Source organism: Physella acuta, unplaced genomic scaffold (assembly GCF_028476545.2).
Source record: "Physella acuta isolate Inbredline_101_S28 unplaced genomic scaffold, ASM2847654v3 ptg001063l, whole genome shotgun sequence".
Taxonomy (NCBI): Eukaryota; Metazoa; Mollusca; class Gastropoda; family Physidae; genus Physella; species Physella acuta.
In genome coordinates, this window is record NW_026732580.1 from 805,715 (window position 1) to 819,122 (window position 13,408).

A 13,408-nucleotide genomic window follows, 5' to 3' on the forward strand; every position below is an offset into this window, starting at 1 on the left:
TTACTTAAAGTATTGTTTTTTTAACTTTATAAATAGAAATAAATACACACATCAATGATTGCAGGCTTTTATAGAAAACTGGAACATAACTTATCGGTCCATGATTAATCATATAGTATAAATTACCCTGTACATATTTAATTTGTCTTTTTAAAAACCGAGATTTTAATTTGGCGAGTCTAAAAATTTTATGATCTTACGAAATAATTCAATTCAATAATAAAACAATGTCAATAACTCAAGCTTCAAGAGCAAAGCTCTCGCGGTGTAAGTATAAGAGTAGGCTTTTTTTTTTGGTAAATGTTTACTAATTTTCTCAGAATGATAAAATTATTAAAATAAACATAGAATTAGGCCTAATTAAAAAAAAATCATCACTCTAAAGTTGTTCTAGACTAGTTCTCTAGTAGTAGATCTAGTAGTACTAGTAGTAGTTGTCTAGACATCTAGAGTCTAGATCTAGATTCTAGATCTAGATCTAGATCTAGTTCACAGTTGTTAAAATAAAAATTAAAATAATTAGGCCTAAATCACCATGCAATTTAAAAGCTGGGAAAGAGGAATTAAAAATAAAAAGGAATTGTTTTTTTTTAATCAGTCACTGTTGTTGCCAATGTAACCTGTTGCAGTGCTAGAACTAACTAAAATACAAAATATTACTTTACTAGGTAATCTATCGTTTTGGGTACGTAAAATCGCCCGCGGCTATTTATGTACGAAAACGTTACCTCGTTGTCAAGGCTTTAATAGAAGTGTATTGTCATACTTTTGTGTCAAATATTATAGATAAATGAATAATAAACCTAAATCAATGGCTAAATATATCGATATAGGCCAGAAATTAACTTTAAACAGCAGTGTCTGAGAGCAAGATTTGCTATATAAACAGCAGCCATTTGTAAAATAGAGTGGCTTCCCCCTGAATCTGGCGCTAAAAGCTTATAAAAATAAAACTTAGACAAGATGGCTGCTATAGTAAATGAGCATGGTTGCATCTGTTGGAAACATTGCTAGTCTTTATTTATTACGGAAAAGTTTTAATTCAATTGTTTAAAAACAGGTACATAAATGAATCAAGGAAACATTTTTGAATTTTTAAAAACATAAATCCTCCTCAAAATGTGAAATAATTATTAAAATTTAAGGAGTCACCTGTTTTTCACATTACTAGTCGCGGGCGATTTTACGTACCCAAAACGATAGATTACCCTTTACTATTCTACTAGATCTAGTACTAGATCTAGTACTAGGCCTAAATATTATTTTAACTAACATATGACATTGTGTATGTGTACTTGTCTTGTAGTAGTAGTAGATCTAGTAGTAGTTGTTGTTTTAGTGTTGTTGTGTTAAATAAATATTGATAATTAATAAATAATTATTAATTAGTAGGCCTAATAATTAGTTAATAATTAATTGAATTAGGGCCTAAGAATCTAGGTCTATTTCATTTGTTCAGTAAATCATATGTCTAGTCACTAGTGACCATCTCAATCTACTAGATCTAGCTAGTCAGAGTATGACTTGACTATTCTCTGACTGAATAAAATAATAATATTAAATAGTAATAGTAGGCTATAGAGTTAAGTAGAGTAGGCTAGATCTAGAATCTAGTGTATAAAGTATAATTTAGTATAAGGCACTATAAGGCCATGGTCAGTTTTCAGTCACTTTAAAATTGAATCTAGCCTGCAAATACTAATCTAATAGGTTATGAACAGCACCACACCCCCCATTTTACTATAGATTAACTGGGGCATCAGTTTGTGTCATCAACTATTCTCAGATATGCAATTTGCACTATATTTCTTGGAACAAGGATTTGTCCTCACTGCTTCTCAAATTCCTCAGCGTGTGCTTTTTTAGAAGCTTAAGTGTGTGTTGATCACACTCTGCAAGGGTGAGGTAGAACACCCCTCTGTGAAGCAACCACCCAGGTGTGAGGAACATAATGGGTCTCAGGGGGGAGCCACTGGTTACACTGCAGCAGGAGCCCGTTTCAGTTTATTAATAATCAGTTGTAATAATCCAGTGTATCCTTAATGTTGGGTACTCTTTAAAACAAATGTTGGCACCATAGTGCTCATGCAGAAACCCATAGCGTTCGTGATCACTTGACCATTCACTAGGACTAAGAATATTTAAATGATTTTTCATATTTAAACTATGGTTGTCAGCTTCAGTCTGTGAGATGTCCCTGCATCCAACCATCTCTGATTGGCAATGTCACCTGACTCACAATAGGGCAACTATGACGGCTGAGTTTAGCCATGACATTATCCCCCCTAAGATTACTAAAACAGATCAACTCTACTGCATCTGCCCTATGTGTCGTCTTGGACATGAACCAGATGAGATGCATGTCGTCTGAAAGGCTTTAGCAAATTCCCTACACGGTTGAATTGGCATACTATAGTAACTTCTTACATGTTATAGCTTAGATCATCTTACACTTACACTGTGGTAATATTCGAATGCAAAACTGTTGTTAAATAAGTAATTTGACTTAGTTAACTTAGTAGGTAAGTTTATTTTCAGACGGGGGGTGGTTGGAAGTTCATTTATAAAGAAGGGGTGGAATAGAGTTTGGGTTGGATAAGGTGAGATATTTATGTGGTTATGTGGCTACATTGGTCTGTTTATATGGAACTGAACTAGACGACTGAAAAACCAACAAATAAGCATCATTTTTTTTTTAAGTCTGGGATACAAAAGGCTTTGCAGCTAGTAATACTAGTAGTATCAATATAATGTTGAAATGCCTAGTAACCTGAAAATAAGGAAAATTGCGAATTCATATTTGCAACACTTGTCATGATTAGTTTAATGTTAAATAGAAAAGCTATAGTAAAAAAAAAATTGAATAACACTTTTTGTTGTATCTAAAAAGTATAAAAATGGTTTGTTATATGAGTTTTATATTTTATATATTTAGGTTTAAAAGGAATAATATTGCCTCACATAACACAGTCATCATGCTGTTATTCAGAAAGTGCAAACACAAAATCAGGAGCAAGGAAAGGAAAAACACCAGCTGGAAAATTTGATGATAAACTTGAATTAAAATCTGAAGTGCAAGAACCTCAAACCCAAGGAGAGAAAGAACCTTTAGAACGATTTCCAGACAATATTAACCCAATTACTGGTGAAGTGGGAGGACCAAGAGGCCCTGAACCTACTAGATTCGGTGATTGGGAGAGAAAGGGACGAGTTACAGACTTCTAATGATCTGTGTATTTATACTCAATCATATGATTTACTGATTGTATGTATACAAATAAAATTACTATTTATTTAAAATTGAGATTCTTTTGCTTTTTCTGTCAAAAGCTGACATTAGTTGAATTGATTTTTAGATTTTTAATTAAACCTTGTTACCAAATCATTTCTCAATTCAGGTTTTATTTCTAAATAGTGAAACAGTTTTTCCACTTCTTTTAAATCTTAATAACTTAATAAATTGGCAGGAATTTATGAAATAATTCAATTAACATAATGCATAAAAAACCAAAAAGAGAACAAACATTTAAAGTAAATTAACAAATAATGAAATTTTATTTTCGAAATATGACAGTGCATTCAAAGAATAACGAGAACTAAACAAATACCTCTCAAAGATACATGAGATTGCTGGACAGATGTTTCAGTGAATATTTAATTAGGTTTGCTGATACAGATAGACTAAGATTGTAATAATATTTCTTTTTTTTTAAATTGTTCTGAAACAGATCTAATGGTTTTAAGATATTACAAAATTTAAAAATAACATTTTAACAACAGTTTGAAGAAACATTAAAAATTTATAACTGTATGTTACATAAAATAACCATAATACCTATAAATGTTATCTTGGGGTTTCTCAATCAACATCACATAAGATTTTGACAATATTAAAAATGAAAAAGCTAATGTCTTTTCATTTTTAAAATGCTTAAAAAAAACACCCCATTTTTGTTCTTATAACATTTTTAAGTTCAAGGATTTAAGATCTCAGTGCACAGAATTGCTGGAATACTTCAAGAATATGAATGTCAATATCACTTGTAAACAGTAACTGCTCCAGAGTGTTGATGTATCGAAAAACAAGTTCATGATGCTGAAAATATATTTGATATTAATTTTATTTAAAATGCTAATATTTATCTTCAATATTTTAAACAAGATTAGCCAACATTGGTGGGCTTTGATTAGGTGTAAATTTTTACCCAATCAATTTATTACCCAAATATAAACATGAGATGAGATTTATAGGTCAATAGCCTTAAGCTCAGCCACCAGAGCATGCCATACCATAAGATTTGGTGATATTACTTCATTATATTTAAAGTAGAATGCTTTTTCACCTTTCATACATTATGCATAATGATTAAAAATGTATGTATCAGATAATCATTCAATATGATTTATTAAATAAAGAATGTTACCAATAGTTCAATCCAGTAGGGAAAGAATTGCAGCAAGCAATTTAAAAAAATTAAAAACTCACCAGAAGAAATACTTGTTGAAGTCTCTCTATAACCCACTTATACCAAGGTGTATTGTAATCAATGCCAGCAGACTCACAACGAGCCAGATGTTCAGTTAAGACAATTATGAATCTCTGAAAGTTGAAATGTATTTTTCAAAATACTGTTTCTTAACTTATAGCAAAACAACATTTCAAAACAACAATGTCAAGTTTAAACTATCAATTGTTGATGTAATTAAAAAAAACGTACAAACCTGAAAAATAACGAGAAATAGATTTTTTTGAGCGCTTAATGCAGCTTCAAGCTTTTCTTCCATTCTTTCAACAGCTTCATCAGTTGGAACATCATCATCTACAACATCCAGTCCATCTGCTTCCTGTACATAAATATTCATTTTATAACAAGATACATTTTAAATCACAATATATTATTAAGTCTATTAGATATTGAGTCTATTTTTTTAATGTTAAAAGTTACAAAGAATAATTTTGAGAGAATGCAGTAATATTTTTAATCTTAGGTGATTAAGTATGAAAGAAAATAAAGTAATATCATTAATGACACAGAATGTTACATGATTTTTAACAAAATTGAAAACTTTCAATTTTCATAATAAAAACTAATTAATGTAAATATTTTTGATAGAGAAGTCACAATCAAGGGCAATAAGAAGTATCACTCAAATAAAATACTTTGACGAACCTTTCTCTTTGCAGCCTCCTGTTTGTCATGAGCCAAATCAACATCCTGTTGTAACTGATCCACATGTTGACTCATCTTTTTAATTGTGCTATGCATTATCTCCCAAACATAAAAACTTAAAAAAAAAATAAAAAAGTAGTTTAAAAAAAATATTAAATGTAATCATGTCTACTTAACAGTTAAATTAGACTTACAATAGCATCTAGTAAGATTTACCTGGTAAAGTCATGTTGCATTTCAAAAGAGAATAACCAGTTAGCAACCGAAGAGCACTCTACAACTTCAGTCCTCAGTAATTTGTCTACTAAAACAACCATAATCTGTTGTAAAAAATAAAAATGGGTATCTTTACATACATACAATATAATTTCTTTCAGTTACAAATTTCAAAATGATAACCTAACCAGACTCAAGAAAATTACTGACATAAAATATAGCAATGCTATAATCTTAAAGTGTAACTGGTGCAATTGTTACTTTACTTGTTTCACTGCTTTTTTTCTCAAATTTTTTGACATAGAATGGTTTAAAGAACTATAATCTTTGAACAGTTGTGATAGCTTCAGCTAACTTTAACTTTAAAAAAAAAAATGCTGTCATATTTTATACCTGTTGATTATTTTTCCATGTTTCATAAAGAACTTTTAAGAGACAAATTTTTCCATCATCAAATTCAGCCAGTGATTTCAAATTTGGATGAAATCTAATAGTATAAATAAAAAAGTTTTTTTAAGAAAAAAATTAAGATGTTACTTAATAAGTAAGCACAAAAATTTAGCGAGACTATAATTAAATTATGCAAATAGCAACTAAGTATATTTTTAATGTAAACAAATGTTTAAAAAAGAAATTAACAATCATTACTTGGATAAAGCTGCAAATGAATGACTGATTGACTTTGAGCCAAGGTGTAGAAGTGTTGAAAAAAATACATCAATTTTCAATGGGTTGAAATTTTTATTTTCTGAAATTTAGAGAAAAATTAGGTCATTCAATAATTAAGAACCAATAATCCATTTTTGCACTGTGTGCCTAATGGAGGCAAGCATGTTTGAGTGACCATCATTGTTGACATGGATAAAAATGGGTTAAGAAAAAAATTCAGAAATATTTAATAGTTTAAGAACCCATGAAATAAAATTTGCAAATGCAGAGAATGTGAAAAAAAAGTTTACTGAGAGAGTATGTTTCAGTAAGCAAAAAACAAAAATTAAAAAAATCTGGTTGTTATAACCACATTTATTTCAATAACAACACACCCAATTTTTTAAATATATAATGGACCATTCAATCCAAGACTGTTCTTCATTGGGGCCATTAACTACAATTTTATAGTTAGAGACAACTTTGAGACACTTACCATTTTCCTGGCCATTTGGGTAAACATTTGGTAAATCCTTGAGCATCATAGCTGCTTCTTCTGGTGTACACTTGTTTTTAATTAAACTGATCAACTTGTGAGCATGCATGGTACCAGGTAAGGAGCCTATTTCAAAAACAGTTATTTTACTGTTAAGTATGGAGTACAAAAAGCTTACATTTGGAAATAAAATATCAACTACACCTTAACTACCTTTATCTTTTCAAGCAGTATTTATCAGATAGGGTCCACTAAGAGATTACCCCTATCTTTATAATTTTAAAAATTAAAAAACACAATCACCGACCTGCACCTTCTTGTTCATATTTATATATTGGCTTTGGCTCAGGTGGAAGGAGAGGCGCAAATGATTCCGGGACTGACTCAACTACCCTCTGATGGTACGAGAATCTAGTGAATTATTTCCCAAACAGTTACAATTGAAACAAAGTAACAAACAAACTTGCTAAGTATATTGACTACTTTAAGATGAATGGGGGGAAAAAAAGATTGTTCACCTTAAACATTTGAGTAGTACTTCTTTGACAAATTTTGATTTTGGTGCATTAGGATCCATATTGACACACTCAGCCCAATCTTCCCAGCTCCATTTGTATTGGAAGTTGCTCAAGTGGTAAGAAAACCAATGTACAAACCTAGCGATATACAAATCATGTTTTGTATTACATAGATTTTCCTACTACAAAAATCAAATTTATAAGCTTCTTTAACTATTATAACATTTACTGGTAAAAAATATAAAAAAATAATCGTATTTTGTTACAATGAGCGGTTTAAACATGCAGATATAGAGCAGTGAATTATGAATCTACCTCTCTATGCAAATTGAATGCATGATGTCTAATCTGTCAAACAACATTTCCGAAGCTTGTGCCAGCTGTACAAAGTTGTTAAGTATATAAATATTTCAATATTTTGTTTAAAGTACTGGAATAAACTTTAATAAATAAATGGTTTATAAAGAATTAGTATTTAATAATATGATTAACAAGATGAAAATTAGAAATAATCAGTTCACTACATAAAAAACCAATTATGTAAATATTTGAGAAGTTGTTGCCTCATAAAATAATTCTACTTAATATGTCCATTTTTGTTAACTGTAGGTGTACCACTTTTACTTAAATGATAGAACATTATTATCTTTAAATTTTCTGTTATGTGTTTTTTAAGGATACAACTTCAGGCATTGAAGTAGGTTGAAGTTTACACAATTCAATAAATGTGGCACCATAAAAAAGTTCCAGGTATGGTGACCTTGGGAGCTCAAACAACTGACCAAACATAACCTGTAAAAAAAAATAATTTTATTTTACATCACAGAGGTTTATAACATTTCTATACAATACAAAGAAATTATTAATTACTAAACTAACAGTGGTTCAGTTTGAATAAAAAAAAAAAAAAGAAGCTAAACTATTTACCTCAACAATCATATAGTTTAAGGGAATCTTGTTCTTAGCAGTATACCCAAGTAAAGAATCGGCACTGAAAATGATAAAACTCAAATAAATATTTAAACAAAAAAAGAAGCAACTAGACATGTAAAAATAAAATATACAGATGATTCTTCAAAATATTCTAAATAATTAGAGAAACTAACCATATCTTTCTCTCCAAATGATTTGTATGGATTATTCTATCAATCTGCTCTTCAATCAAGTACCTTTCAATAGCATGGCTACCTGGCAGAACAGTTCCCTGTAGTAAAAAAAAAATCACCCACATTAGGTTTAAAAAACATAAGGGTTAGAAACGAACTTTATATTTATCAACCATAGCACTGAAGTACGAAAACAAAACTTTCACCTGTGGAACATCAGTGTAATCAAACAACCTAAACACAACTCGAGGCAGTGGATAGATCATTGACTTGTTGTGTGAGGGTGGTATGATCTGTGGTAGTGTGTGTTGTAAAGCATCACATAGCACACCATCAAAAGCCAAATACGGGCGCATTATCTGCTTCTCAGACCACTTGTTATTTCGCAGATTTTTTATCTGTGCCCATAAGCAATCAAGGTACTGGAAAAAGAATTTAAATTTTAGAGTAAAAGTAAAACATTTGAAAAAAAAAACACTATTGAAATCATACAATAGAATTTAAGTATTTTTTAGTCATAATACTACAATAATAAAATATAATGAACATAGAAAGAATATTGAATTTACCCAATGATCTCCTCATTCAAATCAGATTTATAAAGAATACTATGTTAGAACAAAAGAAATTCTTACTTCTTCTTGAAGATGAGGTCCATCATTTAACCATACACGCAAAGCTGGTAGATGAATTTTTTGTCTTTTGCTGAAAATAATCACAAAGTTTTAACACTTAACTATAAATTGAAACAATTTAATTAGCTATTTTTACTAAGTCAAATTCACTTTACAGACTCACTATTCGATATGCCTAAATATTTATTTTACAAACTAGAATGGGAACATGATGGTGTATGTGTATGCTAGTTTCCACAAAGCCATAGTTGATGCTTATAAATGTTTTGAAAATTTTACTACTACCTTAAACAGTTTTAGCTACTACCTTAAATAATTATCTATGGTGATCAACATGTTATTCAGCTCTTTTTCTTTCTTTTCAAAAAGCTCTTGCCCGACCTGTTAATAAGAATTACATTTGGTAATTACCTAAATGCAAGTGAAAAAATAATTATTTTGTAACAAAGATATTAAGAAAATTGCCACTTACCCATGGTAAAGCAGAGAGTACCAAATAAACATAAATGTCAGATCGCACCTAAAATTTATAAAAGATAGATATAAAAATTATATTTAACACATTCAAAAGTCACATAAGTATTAGTTATTGGCCCAATATAAAACACAACACCTGTGGAATATTGTCTTCTAGTGTGACCTCCACAAAACTGTCAAACATTTGTAGAAGTGAAGCAGCCACCAAAACATGACAATTCACTAAGTCAGCCAAAAAACGAACCTAAAAAATATCAAAACATTTTTTTAAAATAATAACCTAGCTTATATTTTTTATACAACAATATCATTTAAGTTGCTATTATTTTTTACAAAACAACTTACAAAATCTTAAATGAAAATATTTACCATCATTCTGGCATTCTCAAATTCTCCTGTCTTAAGGGCCTCTTTGAGGTTTCTTACAAGCATCTCTACAAACTAAATCAAACAATTACAGTAATTATATTAGAAAAAGTTTATAAAAAAATGTACTTAAATTGAGAAATTGAACTAAGATTACTTAGTTATTAAAAGTGAGAACCCTTACTTCTCCACCACAGTTGTAGTTTTTAGCATTTAGCAATCCAACAAGGGTTGTGTAAACTGTAAGTTTTTCAGGTAAATTCACCACACTGAAATAATAAGAGACAAGAATGAATAATCTTAACTTAAATATGACAGCCATCAAAAATGTTAATAAAAACATTGAATAAAAATGACGAAAAAGTTACTATATTGTTTAAGCGAATTGTAAGTAAATTACAAAACAATGAATAACTAATAAAATTTGTCTTCTGTAAGTTTTAATAATTACTTTATTTACATGTTACTAAAATTTACAGTGTGGTTATGAAGAAATCTATTTTAAAACTAGAATTTGGATATAGACTCACCATCTACACAAAATTTTCATAATCTGATGTTTATAGTTTGGTATATCAGCTTCAAGGACAGTTGCAAGACCTTCTAAATTGCTCTCAAGAGATGATGTACTCTAAATTTTAGGAAAAAAACACAACTGATTATTAAAACATTAAAAATTTACTTACTAAGTTGTTAGTGGAGTGTGATGTGTGTGAACACTAGGTATGGTTATAAAAAATGTGTGAGTTATTAGACATACAGCCTGTAAAGTGCAGACTTGTAGTTTTGTTAAACTATAAAGACCTAACTGCTTAAGATGGATTTCCAATAAAAAAAAACCTCACCTTTTCACCAACTCTAGTTATAAGAGATTCAAGTCTGTCTTCAATATCAACAGTATCAGTTGCAATTCTCCTGCGTTTTCTCCCCCTGTCATCTGTTAATAAACAATTTGTTATATAGAACAATTCAATATTAAATTTAAAATGTCTACTAGCTAAACCTACACTAGTTCAAACCTTTTGTTTGGGGGGTAGGGGAATAAACTTAATAAAATTTTACAACGGTAGGCTTAATTTAAAAAGAATTAGGCCTAAATAATTGTATATTAAGCTAGTGGCTTCACGAACTGCGGAAATTACACATAACCTAAATAATTAAATTAGGCCTAAATAGTTAAATAGTTTGACCTGATTTTATTTTGGAAGTCAATGCTCAGAAAAAGTTTCTCCCCCCCCCCCCCCCAGCTAGAATAGGCCTTTTAGTTTATCCAGAAGATCATGGGACTAGATCTACTTATTAAGTTATTATTACTTAACTCCAGAAAAATGTGACAACTCACTCCTACCCTACAACACTTACTGACTTAGCTCAAGATTTGGGGGTGGGGGGGGGCATAGAGCTGTAACGTTTGAAACTGGATAATGATGAATTGATATGAATAGAATATATAATTCTACTAAGTTATCTGATCTAGATCTACATATCTAGACTAGAATAGATTCTAGATTTAGATCTAGATTCTTGATCTAGATTAGTTGTAAACTAGCAGCTAGCTGGCTAGATTATCGAAAATAGGTGTCAAATTATTAAAGTGTTAAATGCATCATACTTCTACACTTATTTCGTTACGAAGCGATTAAATGATAACAAACGTTAACTCTCCATAATGTACATCATATCAAATTAAATTAAAAAATAAAACTTGCCATCTTCTTCGTCACTTATAGAATCGGTATGGCGTCGTCTTCTCTCCATTGTTTGTATAATATTTGTATCTGCACGGAAGCGATCACTGGTCATACCAATTACAGTACAGCAAATTAGCAGACTTTTTCGATTTTTTTCCCCTCCCAGCACCTATTTTACAAAAAAATAAAGTGAGTGTATAAAAGCAACAATATCACAAAGTGTTTCTCCCACAATTTAAAATAGTAACTTTTAAATTTCCATCGTGTTTATTTCCATCATACCAAATATTGTAATATTGTATATATGTTACGGTCAAAGCCCGAAGTCGGCCAATGCTAGGATTGGCCGGCCAATCCGCGCATTGGCCAATATCGCCTACCATAGGTCGGCCAAAGTCCGAAACTTTACTTGATTTCGGCCTTTGGCCGGCCAGTCCGCGGACTGGCCATGGTGGACCGGCCAAAGTCTTAATTAGAAGATCATCTGGCTAGGGACGACCGGCCAAAGTCCGAATTAGAAAATCATGAGCAGATTTTGGGTTTTTTAATGCCGTAAGGATCATGAAATTAAGTTTTTATTGATTATTAAGTAAAGTAAATGACAGAAACATTCAAATTTTTTATTGTACTATAGTCTCAATCAATCAATATTATCATTTGTTACAACAAGTTGAACTTTTATGGCATTTAGAATTACATAGCAGCTTGTTATTTTTTACACTTGCAGCGATTTGTTGTGCACTTGGTTGTGCAATTGCAGCGAGTGTAGCCTTGGCCCCCCAGTCAATGATTGTGAAGATGCGATGGTTCGTAGTGATTTTTCCTCAGTGCCAACTGACGACAATAAGAGCAGTTTTTCGTGAAGAATTGAAAACTCACTTCTAGCATACAGTTGTTTTAGAACACCATGTTCCGTTCCTAATTTGTAGAAACCGCCCTCGACGTTCATGACAACTGCAATCACGCTTCGGGGATCACCGCGACCTCTGTCAACATCTGGAACACGGATGCGTACATTGTCACCCACCTCACCATCTTTAAATTTTGTATTTGATGTTTTAAGCATCTTAGCACCTTGATTTTACAAGCCATTATGAGCTGCTGACCTGTGTTCCATGATGTCTTGTTTGTTGTGACACAATCTGCAGGTAATGTTCCCTCCGTACCCTTCGTCTGCTTCATTGGGTACTCCACAAATAGCATGGACATCTTTGCCACAGGATCCACAAGAATGAGCTGTACAAACAAGAGCTAAACAATACGTTACTCACAATGAAACCGCACCCAGAATAATGAAAACGCGATCACAACTTAGTCTAGATAGAGCATTGGCCAGGACATCCCGGCTAATGCCCGCATTGGCCGGCCAATGTACAAAATACGCTGTCCAGTTTAAGCACTTCGGACTTTGGCCAGTACGTCCCGGCCAGTGCGCGCATTGGCCGGCCAATGTACGAAATACGATCTAAGTTCTAAGTTCTTCGAGCTTTGGCCAAGAGAACCGGCCAATCCGCGCATTGGCCGGCCAATCCGGGGTTTGGCCGCACTACGGGCTTTGACCGTAACATATACATACATTAGCCTAACTGCAGTGTTTCTTTCAGTCATTTTTCTTGAGGGGGGGGGGGGGGTAGGGAATGGGCCGACAATGTTTAAAGTATACAACCTATATACAATAATTATTTTCTACTAATTTATTGAGCTGTGCAAGTATATCTTTATAAAGCAAAATCAGAGTTTCTTCCAGGCATCTCTAAGGAAAAATTGTACCGCCCCCCGAACGAAATGAAATGCATATAATATATATAGAAAATATATACTTTTAACAGTGTCCGCCCCTCCGAAGAAAGTCTACCGCCCCCCCCCCCCCCCCGGAGAAAAAAGTCTGGAAGGAACACTGAGCAAAACTCCCTGGATTTTTTTTTCTTTTTCACTAAAATATTCAACCAATTAATCGTCTATTAATAATAGATAGGGTCGTCGGGGCGCCTGGGTTGATTTTCTCACAGTTTATTACAGACGTCTTGGTCCTCTGCTGTTATGTAGTTCTACAACAGGTAACCCAGTCTCTTTGATATCATGCA

General features: G+C 31.8%; 2 protein-coding genes across 2 annotated transcripts; one reads left to right on the top strand and one right to left on the bottom strand.

Annotated features, from left to right (window-relative positions):
- Positions 1–149: 149 nt before the first annotated feature.
- Positions 150–3,304, top strand: LOC131955339 (succinate dehydrogenase assembly factor 4, mitochondrial). Its single transcript, XM_059319443.1, has 2 exons — positions 150–267; positions 2,936–3,304. The coding sequence occupies exons 1-2, from the start codon at positions 228–230 to the stop codon at positions 3,223–3,225; spliced, it is 330 nt and encodes a 109-aa protein (XP_059175426.1). The 5' UTR covers positions 150–227; the 3' UTR covers positions 3,226–3,304.
- Positions 3,305–3,532: 228 nt separating this feature from the next.
- Positions 3,533–11,466, bottom strand: LOC131955341 (nuclear cap-binding protein subunit 1-A). The gene is made up of 24 exons (XM_059319446.1): positions 11,343–11,466; positions 10,479–10,570; positions 10,164–10,264; positions 9,818–9,902; positions 9,637–9,708; positions 9,404–9,511; positions 9,263–9,310; positions 9,098–9,171; positions 8,791–8,860; positions 8,362–8,577; positions 8,156–8,253; positions 7,977–8,040; positions 7,731–7,841; positions 7,365–7,429; positions 7,050–7,187; positions 6,839–6,942; positions 6,532–6,657; positions 6,036–6,135; positions 5,781–5,874; positions 5,388–5,491; positions 5,172–5,286; positions 4,723–4,845; positions 4,487–4,600; positions 3,533–4,096 (listed from the first exon to the last, which is right to left on the bottom strand). Exons 1-24 carry the CDS (start codon positions 11,434–11,436, stop codon positions 3,983–3,985), a joined length of 2,430 nt encoding a protein of 809 aa, XP_059175429.1. The 5' UTR covers positions 11,437–11,466; the 3' UTR covers positions 3,533–3,982.
- Positions 11,467–13,408: the final 1,942 nt, after the last annotated feature.